This window comes from Zea mays, chromosome 7 (assembly GCF_902167145.1).
Source record: "Zea mays cultivar B73 chromosome 7, Zm-B73-REFERENCE-NAM-5.0, whole genome shotgun sequence".
NCBI lineage: Eukaryota > Viridiplantae > Streptophyta > Magnoliopsida > Poales > Poaceae > Zea > Zea mays.
Window position 1 is genome coordinate 121,923,114 of NC_050102.1, and position 19,987 is coordinate 121,943,100.

At 44.4% G+C, this 19,987-nt stretch overlaps 1 protein-coding gene across 5 annotated transcripts; it reads right to left on the minus strand.

Annotated features, from left to right (window-relative positions):
• Nucleotides 1-7,465: 7,465 nt before the first annotated feature.
• On the minus strand, nt 7,466-10,508 carry LOC118472962 (zinc finger protein 385B). 5 transcript variants are annotated; one of them, XM_035961016.1, is made up of 4 exons: nt 10,206-10,413; nt 9,800-10,100; nt 9,071-9,486; nt 7,466-8,793 (listed from the first exon to the last, which is right to left on the minus strand). In XM_035961016.1, exons 3-4 carry the CDS (start codon nt 9,380-9,382, stop codon nt 7,552-7,554), a joined length of 1,554 nt encoding a protein of 517 aa, XP_035816909.1. In that variant the 5' UTR covers nt 9,383-9,486; nt 9,800-10,100; nt 10,206-10,413; the 3' UTR covers nt 7,466-7,551. The 5 variants fall into 5 exon arrangements, with proteins under 5 accessions (XP_035816909.1, XP_035816905.1, XP_035816906.1 ...); XM_035961012.1 differs by lacking the exon at nt 9,800-10,100 and having other exon boundaries at nt 9,071-9,505; nt 10,206-10,508; XM_035961013.1 differs by lacking the exon at nt 9,800-10,100 and having other exon boundaries at nt 10,206-10,449.
• Nucleotides 10,509-19,987: the final 9,479 nt, after the last annotated feature.

The window sequence follows — 19,987 nt, forward strand, 5'->3', positions numbered from 1 at the left end:
CATCTACCTTGTGTGGCTCAATAGAGGAAACAAAAGAGTAATGTTCACAAAAATGAGCAACACGAGATCTAGTGGTTACCCCCTTATGAATGTCGCCGAGGATGGTGTCGACGGGGTGATCTCGTTGGATTGCTTGGTGAACTCTTGGGTGTGGCGGTCTTGGAACTTGTTCATCTTCCTTATCTTGATCATGGGCATCTCCCCTTGATCATTGCTCTCCTCTTGAGGTGGCTCAACTTCTTGATCTTCTCCTCCATTATCTTGAGCCTCATCCTCATCTTGAGTTGGTGGAGATGCTTGCATTGAGGAAGATGGTTGATCTTGTGCATTTGGAGGCTCTTCGGATTCCTTAGGACATACATCCCCAATGGACATATTCCTTAGTGCGACGCACGGAGCCTCTTCATCACCTATCTCATCAAGATCAACTTGCTCTACTTGAGAGCCATTAGTTTCATCAAACACAATGTCACAAGAAACTTCAACTTGTCCAGAGGACTTGTTAAAGACTCTATATGCCCTTGTGTTTGAATCATATCCTAGTAAAAAGCCTTCTACAGTCTTAGGAGCAAATTTGGATTTTCTACCTCTTTTAACAAGAATAAATCATTTGCTACCAAAGACTCTAAAATATGAAACATTTGGCTTTTTACCGGTTAGGAGCTCATAAGATGTTTTCTTGAGGATTCGGTGTAGATACAACCGGTTGATGGCGTAGCAAGCGGTGTTGACCGCCTCGTCCCAAAACCGATCGGAAGTCTTGTACTCATCAAGCATGGTTCTTGCCATGTCCAATAGAGTTCTATTCTTCCTTTCCACTACACCATTTTGTTGTGGGGTGTAGGGAGAAGAGAACTCATGCTTGATGCCCTCCTCCTCAAGGAAGCCTTCAATTTGAGAGTTCTTGAACTCCGTCCCGCTGTCGCTTCTTATTTTCTTGATCCTTAAGCCGAACTCGTATTGAGCCCGTCTCAAGAATCCTTTTAAGGTCTCTTAGGTATGAGATTTTTTCTGCAAAAGAACACCCAAGTGAAGCGAGAATAATCATCCACAATAACTAGACAGTACTTACTCCCGCTGATGCTTATGTAAGCAATCGGGCTGAATAGGTCCATGTGTAGGAGCTCGAGTGGCCTGTCAGTTGTCATGATGTTCTTGTGTGGATGATGAACACCAACTTGCTTCCCTGCCTGACATGCGCTACAAACCCTGTCTTTCTCAAAATGAACATTTGTTAGTCCCAAAATGTATTCTCCCTTTAGAAGCTTGTGAAGATTCTTCATTCCAACATGTGCTAGTCGGCGATGCCAGAGCCAGCCCATGTTAGTCTTAGCAATTAAGCAAGTGTCGAGTTCAGCTCTATCACAATCTACTAAGTATAGCTGACCCTCTAACACTCCCTTAAATGCTATTGAATCATCACTTCTTCTAAAGACAGTAACACCTGTATCCGTAAAAAGACAGTTGTAACCCATTTTACATAATTGCGAAACTAAAAGCAAGTTGTAGTCTAAAGAATCTACAAGAAAAACATTGGAAATGGAATGGTCAGGTGATATAGCTATTTTACCCAATCCTTTAACCAAACCTTGATTCCCATCCCCGAATGTGATTGCTCTTTGGGGATCTTGGTTTTTCTCATAAGAGGAGAACATCTTCTTCTCCCCTGTCATGTGGTTTGTGCACCCGCTATCAATGATCCAACTTGAGCCCCCGGATGCATAAACCTACAAAACAAATTTAGTTCTTGATTTTAGGTACCCAAATAGTTTTGGGTCCTTTGACATTAGATACAAGAACTTTGGGTACCCAAACACAAGTCTTTGACCCCTTGTGCTTGCCCCCAACATATTTGGCAACTACTTTGCTGGATTTGTTAGTTAAAACATAAGATGCATCAAAAGTTTTAAATGAAATTTTAGAATCATTTGATGCAATTGGAGTTTTCTTTTTAGGCAATTTAGCACGGGTTGATTGCCTAGAGCTAGATGTCTCACCCTTATACATAAAAGCATGATTAGGGCCAGAGTGAGACTTCCTAGAATGAATTCTCCTAATTTTGCTCTCGGGATAACCGGCAGGGTACAAAATGTAACCCTCGTTATCCTGAGGCATGAGAGCCTTGCCCTTAACAAAGTTAGATAATCTTTTAGGAGGGGCATTAAGTTTGACATTGTCCCCCTTTTGGAAGCCAATGCCATTCTTGATGCCAGGGCGTCTCCCACTATAGAGCATGCTTCTAGCAAATTTAAATTTTTCATTTTCTAAGTCATGCTCGGCAATTTTAGCATCTAATTTTGCTATATGATCATTTTGTTGTTTAATTAAAGCTATGTGATCATGAATAGCATCAGTGTTAACATCTCTACATCTAGTGCAAATAGTAACATGCTCAATGGTAGATGTAGAGGGTTTGCAAGAATTGAGTTCAACAATCTTAGCACGTAAAATATCATTGTTATCTCTAAGATCGGAAATTGTAACATTGCAAACCTCTAATTCTTTAGCCTTAGCAATTAATTTTTCATTTCCAAACTTAAGGCTAGCAAGAGAAACATTTAATTCTTCAATCTTAGCAAGTAATTCAACATTATTATCTCTAAGATTGGGAATTGAAACATCACAAACATTAGAATCAACCTTAGCAATTTCATTTCTAAGGTTGGCAATAGTATCATGGCAAGTGCTTAGCTCATTAGATAATTTTTCACATTTTTCTACTTCTAGAGCATAAGCATTCTTAACCTTAACATGCTTCTTGTTTTCCTTAATTAGGAAGTCCTCTTGATAGTCCAAGAGATCATCCTTCTCATGAATAGCACTAATTAATTCATTTAGTTTTTCCTTTTGTTGCATGTTTAGGTTGGCAAAAAGGGTGCGCAAGTTATTCTCCTCATCACTAGAGGATGCATATTTAGTGGAGGATTTTGATTTCACCTTCTTCTTTTTGCCGTCCTTTGCCATGAGGCACTTGTGGCCGACGCTGGGGAAGAGGAGGCCCTTGGTGACGGCGATGTTGGCGGCGTCCTCGTCGGAGGATGAGTCGGAGGAGCTCTCGTCGGAGTCCCATTCACGGCACACATGGGCATCGCCGCCCTTCTTGTAGTATCTCCTCTTTCCCTTCTTGTCGTCGCCCCTGTCACTATCACTAGATAATGGACATTTAGCAATAAAATGACCGGGCTTACCACACTTGTAGCACACCTTCTTGGAACGGGGCTTGTAATCTTTCCCTTTCCTTTGTTTGAGGATTTGGCGGAAGCTCTTGATGATGAGCGTCATTTCCTCATTGTCGAGCTTAGAGGCGTCGATGGGTTGTCTACTTGATGTAGACTCCTCCTTCTTTTCCTCCGTCGCCTTGAATGCGACCGGTTGTGCTTCGGGCGTGGAGGGGCCATCTAGCTCGATAATTTTCTTTGAGCCTTTGATCATCAACTCAAAGCTCACAAAATTATCTATTACTTCCTCGGGAGACATTAGTGTCTATCTAAGATTACCTCGAATTAATTGAACTTGCGTAGGATTAAGAAAAATGAGGGATCTTAGAATAACCTTGACCATTTCATGGTCATCCCATTTGGTGCTCCCGAGGTTGCGCACTTGGTTCACCAAGGTCTTCAAGCGGTTGTACATGGCTTGAGGGTCCTCACCTTGGTTGAGTCGGAACCGACCGAGCTCCCCCTCGATCGTCTCACGCTTGGTGATTTTGGTCACCTCATCTCCTTCGTGCGTGGTCTTGAGTACGTCCCAGATCTCCTTTGCGCTCTTTAATCCTTGCACCTTGTTATACTCCTCTCGACTTAGAGAGGCGAGGAGTATAGTGGTGGCTTGGGAGTTGAAGTGTCGGATTTGAGCGACCTCGTCCGAATCATAGTCTTCATCCCCCGGTGATAGTACCTGTACTCCAATCTCAACAACATCCCAAATGCTAGTGTGGAGTGAGGTTAGATGATGCCTCATTTTATCACTCCACATATTATAATCTTCACCATCAAACATAGGTGGTTTGCCTAATGGGAAGGAAACAAATGGAGTACGTTTGGAAATACGAGGATAGCGTAGGGGAATCTTACTAAACTTCTTTCGCTCATGGCGTTTAGAAGTTACGGACGGCGTGTCGGAGCCGGAGGTGGATGGCGACGAAGAGTTGGTCTCGTAGTAGACCACCTTCCTCATCTTCTTCTTCTTGTCATGGCTTCGCCCCGACTTGTTGTGTGAAGGGGATCCCTTCATCTTGTTGGCGGACTCCCCAGATGGAGCCTTCCCATGGCTTGTAGCGGGCTTCTCGCCGGTCCCGAACTCCCTCTTGGCGGATGCTCCCAACATCACTTCGAGCGGTTAGGCTCTAATGAAGCATCGGGCTCTGATACCAATTGAAAGTCGCCTAGAGGGGGGTGAATAGGGCGAATCTAAAATTTATAAACTTAAGCACAACTACAAGCCGGGTTAGCGTTAGAAATATAAACGAGTCCGAGAGAGAGAGGGTGCAAAATAAATCATGAGCAAATAAAGAGCGAGACACGATGATTTGTTTTACCGAGGTTCGGTTTTTGCAAACCTACTCCCCATTGAGGTGGTCACAAAGACCGGGTCTCTTTCAACCCTTTCCCTCTCTCAAACAGTCACTTAGACCGAGTGAGCTTCTCTTCTCAATCAATTGGAACACAAAGTTCCGGCAAGGACCACCACACAATTGGTGTCTCTTGCCCTGATTACAATTGAGTTTGATCACAAGAAGAATGAGAAAGAAAAGAAGCGAACCAAGCGCAAGAGCTCAAATGAACACAAATGTCACTCTCTCTAGTCACTATTTGATTTGGAGTGATTCCGGACTTGGGAGAGGATTTGATCTCTTTGGTGTGTCTTGTATTGAATGTTATAGCTCTTGTAAGGTGTAGAACTGTAGAAACTTGAATGCCATTGAATGTGGGGTGGGTGGGTATTTATAGCCCCAACCACCAAAAAATGGCCGTTGGAAGGCTGCTGTCGCATGGCGCACCGGACAGTCCGGTGCGCCACCAAACACTGTCTGGTGCGCCAGCCACGTCAGCAGATTGTTGAGGTTCGACCGTTGGAGCTCTGACTTGTGGGGCCTCTAGGCTGTCCGGTGGTGCACCAGACAGGTCCTGTAGACTATCCGGTGCGCCTCCCACGCGTCCTCTGACCTCTGCGTGCACTGTAGCGCATTGAATGCGGTTGCAGTCGACCGTTGTGCGCGAAGTAGTCGTTGCTCCGCTGGCACACCGGACACTGTCCGGTGCATCACCGGACAGTCCGGTGAATTATAGCGGAGCGCCCTCTGATTTTCCCGAAGGTGGCGAGTTCAGCGTCGAGTGCCCTGGTGCACCGGACACTGTCCGGTGGCACACCGGACAGTCCGGTGCGCCAGACCAGGGTGCCTTTGGGTTGTCCTTTGCTCTCTTTGTTTGAACCCTTTCTTGGTCTTTTTATTGGCTTATTGTGAACCTTTGGCACCTGTAGAACTTATAGACTAGAGCGAACTAGTTAGTCCAATTATTTGTGTTGGGCAATTCAACCACCAAAATTAATTAGGAAAAAGGTGTAAGCCTAATTCCCTTTCAGGTCCGGAGCCGACACGTGTCCGGACCATATCGAGTACGCTCCTGCTCCCTGCTTAGGCAGAGACCCGATGCTGCCACGTGGCCTACTGCCCGTGACGTAAGCCAGCGAGCGGAGCCTGATGTAAGGCCTCTGGGTCGCGCGGCTGCTGCATTTATTGCGGATAAGGCGTGCCGCCTGTCTATTCCACTGGCAGGCTATGTGTCGCCTCGGCATTTAATGAGCCCTATCCACTCCACTGGCAGGCGATGTGCCGCCTCAGCATTTAATGAGCCCTGTCCACTCCGCTGACGGGCGGCGACCAGGCCATCTTGCAGACGGCGTGCCTGTCCATTCCGTTGTCAGGCAGTACGCCCATGCTGCCGCATGCGCTGCACTCATCATAACTCGTGTGTATCGAGGAAGCGGCGGCGACATATCAATACTATGTGCACTACAGACATTATGGAGCTCGGAGATCGCCCAGGCGTTACATCATTAGTTACTTTCCTCCATTTTGCCCTTGGGCCCACATGTCAGGGCTCAGTATCCTTGTATGTGCCCCCTTGAGCTATAAAAGGGAGGGCACACGACATTACAAGAGAGACCCAACTTAGGCTCAAGCTCACTTAGACTCTCAGACTCACAAGTTCATACAAGCTCTAAAGCTCAATACATCACACAGTGGAGTAGGGTATTACGCTACGGTGGCCCGAACCACTCTAAACCCTTGTGTGTTCTTGTGTTCTTCCCGATTCCATCTAGCAGGCAAAACGCTTAGGCCCCTCCTCATCTTAGGATTCAGGGCGGGTGTGTTCCGCCACCCGGCCGGAGAATTTCCTCTCCGACATACTCTATTACTAGTTTCATATGATGGAAAACTAGGAGCAACAGACTTTTCCAACGTACGCGTTAATTTTCTAATTGATTCTTCTAACCCTCCAATCTGTTGTTTCATTTGATCATGTTGCTGATCTACATAATATTTAATAGATTGGATATCGTCGGGTTTACTCACGTTGGAGACTTGAAGCAAAGCTAAAAGAGATGCGAGGTCGATCTCTCCATGTGTGATAACCTTTTGGTGGCGATTCACCGTGTATTGTGACAAGAATTTCACCTTCGCTTGGCGCATGTAGTCCTCGTATTGTTGTTGCTCATCGACCGTCAAACTTTTAACATCCATCTTCAGGATATTATATAGGGAGATATCGGTGTGATCTTAAGAACTGGCCATTTGAGGGCCTGATTTGTAGTAGATCTAGACACCTGTTCCCCAGTAGAGTCGCCAAAAAGTGTGTTGGCGCCGATCCGGGCGCCAAACACTGGAAAGGATCGCCTAGCGGAGCTTCCTGTGGAGGCGCAGATGGTTCGCGACCTGACGTAGGAGCAGATCCTCCTCTGCGTACGTCCGTACAGTCCGCGCCAGGGGCCGGACGGTCCATGATAGCGCAGAGGGTCTTCTTCTTCGCGAAGAACCCTAGAACTCGCCCCAGGAGAGATCCCGTCGAGGGAGAGAGTTCCAAGGGGTTGCTCTGGATCGGCAGGCCACCCAGTGCTCCTCTAATCGGCGTAGAGTCGAGTAGAGATTGGTGTGGAAGACTAAACTAGATTTAATCCTAAGACTAAATTACTCCTACTCCTAGGAATTGAATGAACGGAAAGGTAAAACTAATAAATAGATTTGATTTGATCGATTGTGGGAGCTTCAATCGGCCTTAGCCCTTCATCTATATAAAAGGGAAGGTCTGGACCCATTAGTCGTGTCTCGAGTTAATCTTGCAGATTTAGTCAATAAATCCCGCAAGAAACTCGAAACCATAGCTGATTCTGCGCACGCACGGACCGTCCGCGCCACCACAGCGGACCGTCCGGCCTGACCAATCATTTTATGCACTCAACAAAATGTATTTTGAAATTGCAGTCGGGTCACTATAATAAATAGTGGCATGGTATACAAACTTCACTAGGTGGGGTACTAGGTTCCTTATCTTACTGTACAATTCCCCTCAGTGCCACCGGGACCCAAGCCACAACTGCATTTCGCTTGTTCGCACTGAGCCTTTTCTGGTGCTTACTCCCAGAAAGATGGTGAGCAAGCATCTTTTCGCTGTTGCACTTCAAATTGCAGACCTCGCAGAAATCCCGCAACTTCTGTTTCTCCATATGTTCCTCCTCCTTACAATGGCCTGCAAGCATACTCTCGCTGTTGCACTGCACATTGCAAACCCCGCACGACCACAATGCTGTCTGATCCTCCACCTTCTCTGAACTCGAACTGCTGCAGTCAGGACCATTTGAAGCTGCTTTGTGCACTGTCGTCAGATTACTTGATTTGGCATCCACGCCTCCTTGTAGTGCCTCCACCTTCTTTTGGTGTTTCTTGCCTCTGCAGTGCTGAGCGAATTGAGGTGCGGAGTAACATTTTGCCTGACAGATAACACAACCCCATTCAGAGGGCGGTTGCTGGTCCTTGGCAATTTCTGGTGGAAAATCTCCTGTTTTCTTGGCTTCTTCAAGTAGGTCCTGGACATTCAGTTGGTGTATCTTCGCTCCAAATTGGTGCTCCAAGTCTAATTTGCAATCAGAATCAGCTTGAAGTATGCTACAATTTGATCCTGGAGTCTGCTCTGTATGTTGCGGTGCAATGTTCGGAAGCACCGTGGCTTCTCGCGACTCAGAATTCCTTGACAGGTTACTGATTTCGTCCAGTAGAGCTTGAGGCTTAGCTAAAAGGTGCCCTCGTAACTCCAATTCATGAGTAGAGTTCGCTAGGCAATGGGTAGAACTCATCGGAGGTGGCTTCTCTGAATGTTGTGGTGCATTGTTCTTAGGGCACTCTGGTTCCTGCAGCTCATTAGTCTTAGCAATGCCATCACTCTCCATGAGTTGCGCTTTAATGTTTTGTCGGTGTGTTCTTCCATTTAGATGCTCCTTCAGGTCTGATTCGCTTGTACCGTTGGCCTGGCATGTACTGCAGCTCCATTTTATCGAGGATGTTTTCTGCTCTGTGCTGGAAGAGGATTCTTCTGTTAATTGTACCTTCTGATCAATTGCTTCTTTTAATTGGTGCTTACGCCCTGCACGGTGTTCTTGTAAGCTGTGCTCACTAGTTGCTTGCACCTGGCAGATTTCACAACTCAGTTTCTGGTGTCGTTTCTTTTTCTTAACTGGTATTGTTATTCCTGTCAGTTCCCATTTCACTGAAGGCAAAGTCGTCTTGGGCTGTATGGTCTGTTTGTTTGACATGCAGCATGCAGTTTGATTAGAACGTTGATAGCTGACATGGTAAAAACATCTACTAAACTTGCTACTAAATTCTATGAACTTTAATGAGAACATTACCAAATGGTTGCAAAAAAACCTAAACTTTCAGTAGAATCCCCATACATAAATCCTACCAAACTGTTGATGTGTCACAGCTTAACATCGTTCTGAAGATATAATAGCAAATATTGCCGAAAGATAACTAACGGGCGAGGGTAAAAAACAGAAAGGATAAAGCACCCACCTCACTGGATTCTTGTGATTTCTGATCTTCGACTTTTGAATTCTCCTGACTTGCCTTACCATTACAACAAGGTCTCAAGCATTCACCATCTTCCATGGCAGGCTTCTCAGACTTCAACACTACACTCCTGTGCCTTCCCTCCTTTTGCTTTCGATCATGGACCTCATCCACATCGACATAACATTCTTGACTGACTGACCATCGCCAAGGTCGCATGGACTGCTCCCTGAAGGTGAAGGGAGCAGGCCTAGTCCATTCCACATCATCAGCGGCAATACCATGATGTGAGCTGTTGCACTTGCACAGGACCATGGCACGCTCTATCTTAGCCAACTCAACCTGGATGATCTCCTGGCGAAGACGATCCTTCTGAAGCTGTGACAGCAGCGCTTCCCTAATCACCAGCAATGGGTCCACTGCACAAGGCACAGTCATCTTGCCGTAAAAAAAAGCATAACCAATTCAGCAGTTGACCAGTCGTGAGCGTCTGATGCTCTGACTATGCTAAGGTTAGACCTAAGATGACAGTCAAAGACGAACAGGTTTTCTTAAAAAATACTCTCTCCGTTCCAAAATATAACTTTTTCTAACCTTTTTGTAGATATACATATAAACTACATTCGAAGAATAATTAATGAATATTTGTTTAGTCTAAAACGAATTATATTTTCAGACAGAGATTATCAAAAGGCAAACAAGCTAAGTTGATGGATTGATGCTCTAAATTACCTATTTAGGAGTATTTCCTTATCAGGTGCAGTAGAACCTTCCTATGCAGGTGATTATGCCAAGAGCCGTAGAGTAGCATATAGCAACTGAATTTTAGAACCTTCCTATCCTGGTGATTATGCCAAGAGCCGCAGAGTAGCATAGCAACGGAACTTTAGATCCTTCCTATGCTGGTGATTATGCCAACGCACAAGAACCTTGCTTCCTTAATGGAAATCGGGGTTTCGCTTTCCAAAGGAACAGGCAGGCAGGCAGCAAGCCAGCTTGGAATGTTGGTACGGACCAAAAGAATCGCTTGCATCTGCACGAAAGGAATCTTCAAAAGATTCACCCTTTGCCTTTTTGTTGTTCCCTCCCAATCCAAACACACACACAAGCGCGGAGGTCGAGTACGGCGGCGGTGTACCGTGAGGCGGCGGAAGGTCGATGAACCGGTGCATGTCGTCGATGTCCTCGTCGCCGCGGCCTCGGCGAGCGAATTCCATCGACCGGAAGCAGCGCGGGGAAACAGCACGGTTTTCCTGTTCCGCTGAGGATGGCCGGCGGTGGAGCGCGAGCGCCGAGGGGAAAGTGTACTTAGGGAAAGCAAATGGCAGGTCGCTGGTTCCTGCAGCTCATAATTCTTAGCCCGTGGACAGAATGAAATGATTTTTTTTAGAAACGGCATAAGGGATGACTAGTTGAAGATGGTTGGTGATTTTTTTGTTTATTACTAACCCTTAACAACGAACCGGTACCAGTTTAGGGAGGTATCGGGTACGGCTGACTGCCGCAGTGAGAAGAGAGCAGGAGGCACAAGCTCGGTGAGGCCTCCAAATTATTCACGGTTTAGTGCTGCTAGTTTAGGAATTATATTTTTTTCGTGTGATTCCTATTTTCTCAGGAGAAAATAAACTAATTTTTTTGAAAAAAAATATAGTTTTCAAACTAGCTCTTAGAGTTTAATTATTCTAGGATTTTTAACTAGAATATTCCATAATAATAAAGAGATGATCTGGCAATCTCAATATATGTCATGTTTGGCAGAGCTTTAAGTGTTGTACATTTATTAAAATCAATCCTATATTTATTTTTTTATCCAAACATTTGTTCTAAATTGGATCTATAAAAAACCCAGATCCGTGGGTTAGATCCATGAATTTCATGGAGAATATTAAAAGGTGATTTCGTACCTTCTTGTAAAGTCGAGTAGTAGTGAGTAATTATCAATGTAATCCTCATCTATTATACAACTTAGACCTTGTTTGAAAACATGATATTTTTTTAGTTCGAATACAATATCATACCATGTTATTTTAGACCAAAAAGACGTTTGAGAGCATATATAAGAGCATCTCCAATAGTTATGTAAATTTAGCACCCTAAATTATAGATTTAAGAAGTTGCTAAATCACTTTAAGGAGTAGAAAAATGTGTGTGCTCCAACAGTTCACTATTTATTGGTTGCTAATTTTTAAATTATCCATATCAACAAAAAAGTGAGTGAGCATACTTTCTATTTTCAATTGAGCTAGCACATCAACAACCTTCCATAATGTCTTGAAAGGTCGAAGTTGTCGATGAAAAACTAGAAGTTCGCGGCGACGGCATGAAGACAACATATGGCATTGAAGATAGATTTGTGGTCAATGGGGTGGTGGGACGACACAAAACGGTAGCCGAAATATGATTTTCGCGATGGATTTAGAACCAACATTGATTTAGGGAGTCCCAACGAGGTTCCTAAATGTAGGGATGAAATTGGGTTTTGTAGAGAGTCTATAAATTTAAGGACCTGCTTTACATAACCATTGGAGAATAGTTTTTCCCCGAAAACTCCTTAAATTCATATTTAAGGAGTTGTTTACAAAACTATTGGAGATGCTCTAAGAACTTTATATTTTAAACCATGGTGTTGCCAATACTTCAATATTTTTAGGTCTAGACTAAAGTTTTTTTGCTTGCACACAACTACAATCTTCTTTTCTTCTATACTACAACTAAAATAATATATCTCCAAACAGGTGTTAAATTGGACTAATATAAAATATATCATAGTTATGTTATAGAATACATTAAATTGTGATATTATAAGATGTGGTTTTGAGAAACTGTTGACGCTTTTTTGGAGCGTCAAATACTCAAGAAGAACCAGCGGCGGTGCTCTCTGGTCAGGCGCGGACGGTCCACGGCCTGGGGCCGGACGGTCCGCGACCTGGCGCAGGGGCTAGGGTTTCCTGCCTGACGGCTGGACGGTCCGTGCCCTGGGGCCGGACGGTCCGCGCGTGCGCAGGGGCGGCGGAAGATCGCCGGCGGCGCCTGGATCTCGCTCCCGGAAGGGACCCCGTCGGGGAGGAGAGATCCTAGGGGTTGTCTAGGCTCGGGCCGGCCGACCTAGACTCCTCTAATCGGCGTAGAGTCGAAGAGAGGCGAAGAATTTGGGGATCGAGAGGCCCGGTAATCCTGTTGGGTTTGTGCCTGGTGATCGGATTGAGCAGTGCTCAATCGGTCTTGTACTGGTGGCGTCAACCTGTCAAAAACAGATGTTTGGGGTGCCCCCCAGGCGGGGTACTGTGGCATCCCAAATGGATATGGTGGCATGCCCCACATTTGATTTGGGACATATGGCGGAGGTAAATATGTGTATGGATATGGCATAGGTGGATATGGAGGTGGAGGTGTCCATGCAGGTATGTTAGGTCTCACTTGTACAGTATGACCTTTCACTTCTTCCGATTGGTGGGGTGGTCCAATCGGCCTGACCTGACGCTGCTCATGAATGGGTGAGCGGGGTCGCTTTGCTGGCCGGTTACTGGGGTCGGCCTTCTTTTTTACGTATTTAGACAGTAATTGATCAAAAGTTGGGCCGGCTTTAACCAACCGACCAGCTGCCTTGAATGTATTTGTTTTCCACGTACCTATCTCTGGTCGTCGTGGTTTGAAGGTACGTGGTCGCTGCGAGTCCTGAGCATGGCCGGACCGTTCGCTAGAGTCCTCCGGACCGTCCGGAGAAGCGTCGGACCGTCCGCGTCGGGACGGCGGACTGTCCGTGATGCGCAGCACGGGTTCCCGCAACTGTCTCCCTATCTACGCTTGCCCCCTAGTGCTAGAGGCTGTGATGGTCACCTTCAGGGTCTCCCCTCCATCGGGAGTCTTCTCGGCCACCACTTTCCTGCAAGAAACTTTACAATCCTCATCGGCCTTTTTAGCATTGCCGATGATTGTTTCCTTGCCTTTGCCTTTATCGGCTGTATTTGGCCGAACCAGGACTTTCTTGCCCTCGAAGTCAATCATGTTCATCGGAAAGGGCTCTGTATCCACTTGCATTTCCTGAAATTTCAATCGTCCTTCGTTAATGGCCGATTGAATCTGTCGCCGAAATACATTACAATCATTAGTGGCATGAGAAAATGAGTTATGCCACTTGCAGTACGCACGACGTTTTAGCTCGTCGGCGGATGGAACAGTGTGATTTATTTTAATATTGCCATTTTTAAGTAACTCATCAAATATTTTATCACATTTACCAACATTAAATGTAAACTTTACCTCCTCTTGTCGTTTCTTTTGAACCGGCTGTAAGGAAGCACAAGCCGAAGATTTGGCCTGCTTTGGCCAAACCATTTCAGCAGCGTACACTTCTGCTGATTCGTCATCTGAGCTACTTTGGTCGCATTCTACTATGTGTACGTTGTGACGCATTGTTTTAGCAGTTTCTTTGCTCCGGCTTTCGCAAGCCAAAGCTTTCTGGTGTAACTGTGCTAGTGTAAAAAATTGGATGCCTTCTAATCTTTCTTTTAAATAATATCGCAGACCATTAAAGGCTAATCCTACTAGCTGTTTCTCTGCTAAATGAATTTGAAAGCATCGGTTTCTTGTATCTCGGAATCTCCGGATGTAATCATTAACCGATTCATCTTTTGTCTGTCGCAACGACACTAAATCTACCAAATCCAACTCATAGTCACCGGAGAAAAAATGATCATGAAATTTTTGTTCTAGATCCCCCATGATGAAATGGAATTAGGAGGTAAAGTGGCATACCATGCAAACGCGGTTCCTGTTAGCGATAATGAAAATAAACGTACGCGAAATGCCTCTGTGTCGGCCAATTCTCCCAATTGTGCTAAGAACTGGCCTATATGTTCGCGTGTGTTTTTCCCTTGATCACCCGAAAATTTTGCAAATTCGGGTATCCTGGTTCCCTGTGGGTATGGGTGGTGATCAAATCGGCTGTCATAAGGTTTCCGATATGATTGCCCCCCAGGGACCATGCTTACTCCGAGCTTATCTCGGAACGCCCCGGCTATTTCTTCCCTTACTATATCAATGGCAGCCGGTGGGAGACCACTGGCTCTCTGGTCAAACATAGGTGGGGTTGGCTGGATATTAGTATGTTGTCTTTCCCCCCATTGGTTTGAGTTACGTGGTGCATTTTCATTTGCCCTATATGGGTCATAGGTTTGATCGTTTCTTTCCGGCCTCCTGGGTGGGGCCGGAAAGCTTTCCTGGGCTCTGGATCTTGAATTAATGGGTTGATGCATTGTATAGTGCAATGGGAAGTGCTGCTGGGACGGGTGAGGATTCCGGTAACAATCCTCCTCAAAAAGGTCATGTGCGGACTGTCCGGACATTGGCCCGGACCGTCCGTGATTATGTGCGGACCGTCCGTTGTTGTACGCGGACCGTCCGACTGGGTAGTTTAGATTCTGTGTCATGTGTGGTGGTTCGGGCGCATATCTAGGTAACTCATTAAAAATCGGCCCGACTGTTGTTGGTCCGGACGGTCCGCGCTCACGTGCGGACGGTCCGGGCATGTGCAGATCGGCTGATTTGCTGCCGATTTGCGGTTGCTTAGGGTATGTGTCCATCGGCATCCCATAAAGGGGTTGTGACTGGTCGTGACAACCTGTAGCCGATGTGTTACGCGTGTTACCTCCTAACTCAACCTCGTGCGAAGGAAAATTTGTGATACTAGATTTATCAAATGCACGTACTAGTCTCTTAAGATCGCTTTGCATACCCCCTATGATGTTCTGCATTTGTTCACGCTGATCTTCTACATAATTTCTAAGAGATTGCAGATCGTTGGTATTACTTACATTGGGGATATCTGGCGTGGGTTGGAGCGAAGCCGGATCCGTCGCCCGATGTCGGACGACCTTGTTGTTCCTGTCCACTTTGAAGTTGGCCAAGAACTTTGCTTTCGCCTCCTGGATCATCCGCTCCTTGTGCTCCTCGAACTGGAGCTGCTCGTCAGCCGGCAAGGTTTCCCAAGTCGGCTCTATGATGTTGCTTGGAGAAATATCAGAGCTATCCCTTGAACCGGTCATTGAGGGCCGATTTGATGAGCTTAGATATGTATGTCCCCAGCGGAGTCGCCAAAAAGTATGTTGACGCTTTTTTGGAGCGCCAAATACTCAAGAAGAACCAGCGGCGGTGCTCTCTGGTCAGGCGCGGACGGTCCGCGGCCTGGGGCTGGACGGTCCGCGACCTGGCGCAGGGGCTAGGGTTTCCTGCCTGACGGCCGGACGGTCCGCGCCCTGGGGCCGAACGGTCCGCGCGTGCGCAGGGGCGGCGGAAGATCGCCGGCGGCGCCTGGATCTCGCTCCCGGGAGGGACCCCGTCGGGGAGGAGAGATCCTAGGGGTTGTCTAGGCTCGGGCCGGCCGACCTAGACTCCTCTAATCGGCGTAGAGTCGAAGAGAGGCGAAGAATTTGGGGATCGAGAGGCTAAACTAGAACTAGACTAGAACTACTCCTAATTGTACTGGAAATAAATGCGAATAGAAGTTGTATTGATTCGATTGATAATTCCAAATCGGCCGTAGACCTCTCTTTATATAGAGGAGGGGGGTTGGACCCTTTACACGACTGGATTCCAGGTTAATTCCACAAATCTAGCCAACAAACATAGCACAAAACTCGAAACCCTAAAGTGCTCTGCGCATGCGCGGACCGTCCGGCCCATAGGCGTGGACTGTCCGGACCGCGGACCGTCCGGCCTCAGGGCTGAACCGTCCGGCCGCTCAATATGGTGCTCAACAGAAACAAAGTTAACAAACAGGCTCTCGTACTGTATTCGTTTCCCCCCCTTCTGTTTGCGTTTTCCACGACGTTGTTCACCCCTCCTCCCGTCTTTCTTTTATTTTAGTCTTTTTTTTAAAGTTATTCATAATAAATCTCGACGCTAGTTTATTTGACACTAGGATCTCGGATTCACGTGCTAAGATAACGCTCACGTGGCAGCAATCTTGGTGCTAAGGATCTCCATGTCGAGGTCGGTGCCATAGATGTGGACGCCGAAGAGTTCGGTGCCACGGATGTTCGCAGGCTGCAGCGGGTGGAGGTAGCTAGGCGGCGGCTTGCCTTCATTGCGTTTCATGCAGCGGCAACGCGTTGGGAAACGAATCGTGCTGCATGGAAACTCGAAGAGGCTCCGCCACGCGTGCAGTGCATGTGCAATTTCCCAAGCTGAAAGCACCGAGAGCGCATTGATTTGAAGACTTAACAAGGAACGTCTCATTTAATTAGTTTAATTAGATTGTATTTAATATACAGTGGTATTTAATGTACAGTGGTGTTTCTTGATAAGTCTTGAAGCTCTGCCGAAGTTTTTTTTTCTATATCTACCTTATTTCAGCTTTCTCCTTACCCTTTTGGCTAGTTAATCACCATCTTTCTCCTTACTATTAGCTATTTAGCTACATGAAGTGCGTGTTCAACTATGACATGCTCTCTCGTCGGTATAGATATAATAGTTTTTAAAATTATCTAAGAGTCTATCACTCGTCAAATTAAAATTTAGATATTTAACAGTAGAATAACTTTCCAACAGACTAGTCATCTAACTTGTCAAGTCATCCGGCTCTCTAAATTGTCTCCATCAGGCCATCACTAGCTAAACTTGGCTAGTTATTTCAGCTAGCCAAACTTGGCTAGCCTGTTGGAATTAGATGTTACATATAGAGTTTAATCTTTATAAAGAGATAAATAAAAAGTAAAAAATATAGAGTCTTTTAAAGATGCTCTAAGATACTATTTTGTTTCTAGAGACTAATTTCTAGTCTCTATTTTATTTCTTTTTTATCCCTAAATTGTTAAATACAAGAACTAAAACTATATTTTAGTTTTCGTATTTGGCAATTTTAGACTAAAATAGAATAAAATGAATAGACTAAAAGTTAGTGCTTAGAAATCAAACAACTTCTATTTTAATTGTTAATTAATTTTGTGTTAAAATATATTAGATTTTTACTAAGTTTGTGGGTCGTTTATTAGATTTTTTCTAAAATCTAAAAGCTATAAATTATTTCTACAGAAATTGCAAGGAAACAAAGTTATACTTGTAATGTAAAATATATACAACAACCGTGGCGTATAAAATGTTACAACAACTCATATATAAGTAATACTCGCTCCATTACAAAATATAGTTTTTTGTAGCCCACTTTTTTTCGGCCACATTCATCCAAATAATAATAAATATAGAAATACATGCAAACTTCATTCACATGTTATTTAATGAGTGTATGATTAGTTTAAAATGAATTATATTTTAGGACAGAGGGTGTAGTACAGGAGTGGCTTTAGTTAGTGTAGGTAGTTGCATGCAATCTTGCACAATACATAGAGTTCTCTAAACAGTTCTCTAAATTTAGAGTACACTTATAAATCCTCTATATATAGAGTTTCTCTTACCTCTCCTCTATCCATTTTCATACTTTAAATGATAGATTTAGCAAACTAAAATATGTACAATACAATTGAGATTATGAAAAATACGTATGTACAAAAACTAAAAGTAAAATATGTTTCTAATATCGATATTTATGTATAAAGGACAAGATATAGAGGACGCTGCTGGAGATGAAGAAGATATAGAGGAAGGAATTTTTAGATGAGACTCTAAATGACAGATATATAGGATGAATATAGTGGACGCTGCTGGAGACAGTCTTAAAGCAAGTATAATAGGTGATGTATATAAGTTGTAAGAGATAACATGTTAGATTTATGGTGGCATGGAGGAAAGAGAAATGAAGAAAGAAATAAAGCGGGCTGCTCATAAACTCCAAGACATTTTGTGAGATGAAGAAATGGAGCAAGTATTAAATATATAACTTATATCATGAGAGAGATTATATGAGCATATTTTTAGCTAGCTATATATGATATGGCAACACCATAAAGCCTGTTGTGGACTATATTATTAAACTTGCTCTTAGCTTGATTGGTCGCCTCTAGCTCGTGGTTAGTCTCACCTCATGGATGGGGAGAAGAGAGATGGATAGACGACTCTGCCTGCGTGGGTGGTGACACCGAGGTCGACGCCGAGATTCGTGGCGCCGAGGATGCTATCATGTGGGTGCCACCTCGGCGCGTGGATCCGAGACCTCAGTGCCAACTAAATTAATGCTGAGACTTGTAACTTTTGTGTCAATGATAACACCATCGAGCTGAGGGTCTATTTACTAAAATGAAATCGAAAAGAACGTATTTATGAAAAACTTTCACAAAAAGGGCCAAAATAAAAAAGATAGACCCTCCTCCCTCCCGATAGAGCACCATAAGCTAGTGCTTCCCAAAATTTTAAGAGATAGTTAGTCTTCATGAAGGCGTACAAATTTTAGTGCCTCCTAAATTTTTGGTGCCCAACATACCTCTTTTCACAAGAATAAAGTTATGGGGGAGATATCCCCTGGGTTGCCGTGACCTAGATTTAGTTTGTGGGCCATTAAAGGACCTCAATCGGCCGAACAAATGGACATCATGGGCTGATCAATTGGCCCCAACCAGAAGGTGATACATAACTCAAAGACATGGACGTGAATGCTTCGTAACCAACTCCTGCGCATATAGAAGCGAAGATAAGCCAACGAAGAATCACACACTTACATGTTAGTCGGAGACGGTTCCACAAATGTAGGAGTAGCAATAGTGATCTGCTTAACCATGTAACCATAATCCCATCGAATATATAATGCGGGTTAGGGACCCCTATAAAACGATTGGATCCTCCTATAGGCACAGTGAGAGCATAGTTCTCATCTACTATATAACCTCGAACTCAAGAGCAATTCCATCTTAGCAGCACATAAGACATAGGGTATTACGCATCTCAGTAGCCCAAACCTGTATATATCATTGACTCCCAACATGCTACGCACGAACCATCGAGCTATCGTCGACTTCGTCGACCGCAAAATCATTATGTAGTATATCTCATAGTGTGTTGCTGGTGCTAAACACCGAGAAAAGCATTTGCTTCCAAAGACTCTAAACTATGAAATATTTGAACTGTTACCGGTTAGGAGCTCATATGGAGTCTTCTTGAGAAGTCGATGAAGGTAGAGCCGATTTATGGCACGACAAGTAGTGTTGACTGCTTCCACCCCAAATCGATCTGAAGTCTTGTACTTATCAAGTATGGCCTTGCCGCAACAATTAGTGTTTGATTCTTCCTTTCTATCGCACCATTTTGTTGTGGTGAATATAGAGTCGGAAATCCATGCTTGATTCCTTCTTCAAGATAGTCCATCACTTGTGTATTTTTTAATTCATTTCCATTGTCGCTCCTTATTTTCTAGATTCTCAAATTGAACTAATTTTAAGCCCTTTTCAAGAATTTCTTGAGAGTTCATTGGGTTTCACTTTTATCCTGCAAGAAAAATACCCAAGTGAAGCGTGTATAATCATATACAATAATGAGACCATACTTTTTACCATTAATGCTTAAGTAGGCCACCAGACCAAATATCCATGTGTAGGAGCTCTAATGGCCTTGACGTCGTCATGATGTTCTTGGTGGGATGATTTGACCCAACTTGCTTTCTTGCTTGGCAAGCACTGCATGGCATGTCTTTCTCAAAACAAACATTGGTTAGTCCTATGACATGGTTACCTTTTAGAAGCTTATGAAGATTCTTCGTACTAACATGGGCTTGTCAGTGGTGACATAACCATCCCATGTTAGCTTTTGCAACTAAGTATGTACAAAGTTGAGTTTTATCTTTCGTGAAATCTACTATATAAAGATTTTCCTTTAACACACCCTTAAAAGCAATTGAATCGTCATTTCTTCTAGAGACTGTCACACCCTTATCGGTAAATAAGCAATAATAACCAATTTTACCTAGTTGAGATACATTATAATCCACTAAATCAACTAAGAATACATTTGGAATAGAATGATCAGCGGTGATAGCTA

What these genes read in the sequence shown, in the direction of transcription:
- LOC118472962 (XM_035961012.1), bottom strand. Translation starts at nt 10,466, where the DNA reads ATGCCGTTTCTAAAAAAAATCATTTCATTCTGTCCACGGGCTAAGAAT. An exon ending in CGACCTTCCGCCGCCTCACG is followed by an intron (nt 9,506 to 10,205) that starts GTACACCGCCGC and finishes TTTTACGGCAAG; the next exon opens with ATGACTGTGCCTTGTGCAGT. An exon ending in AATCACAAGAATCCAGTGAG is followed by an intron (nt 8,794 to 9,070) that starts GTGGGTGCTTTA and finishes TCAAACAAACAG; the next exon opens with ACCATACAGCCCAAGACGAC.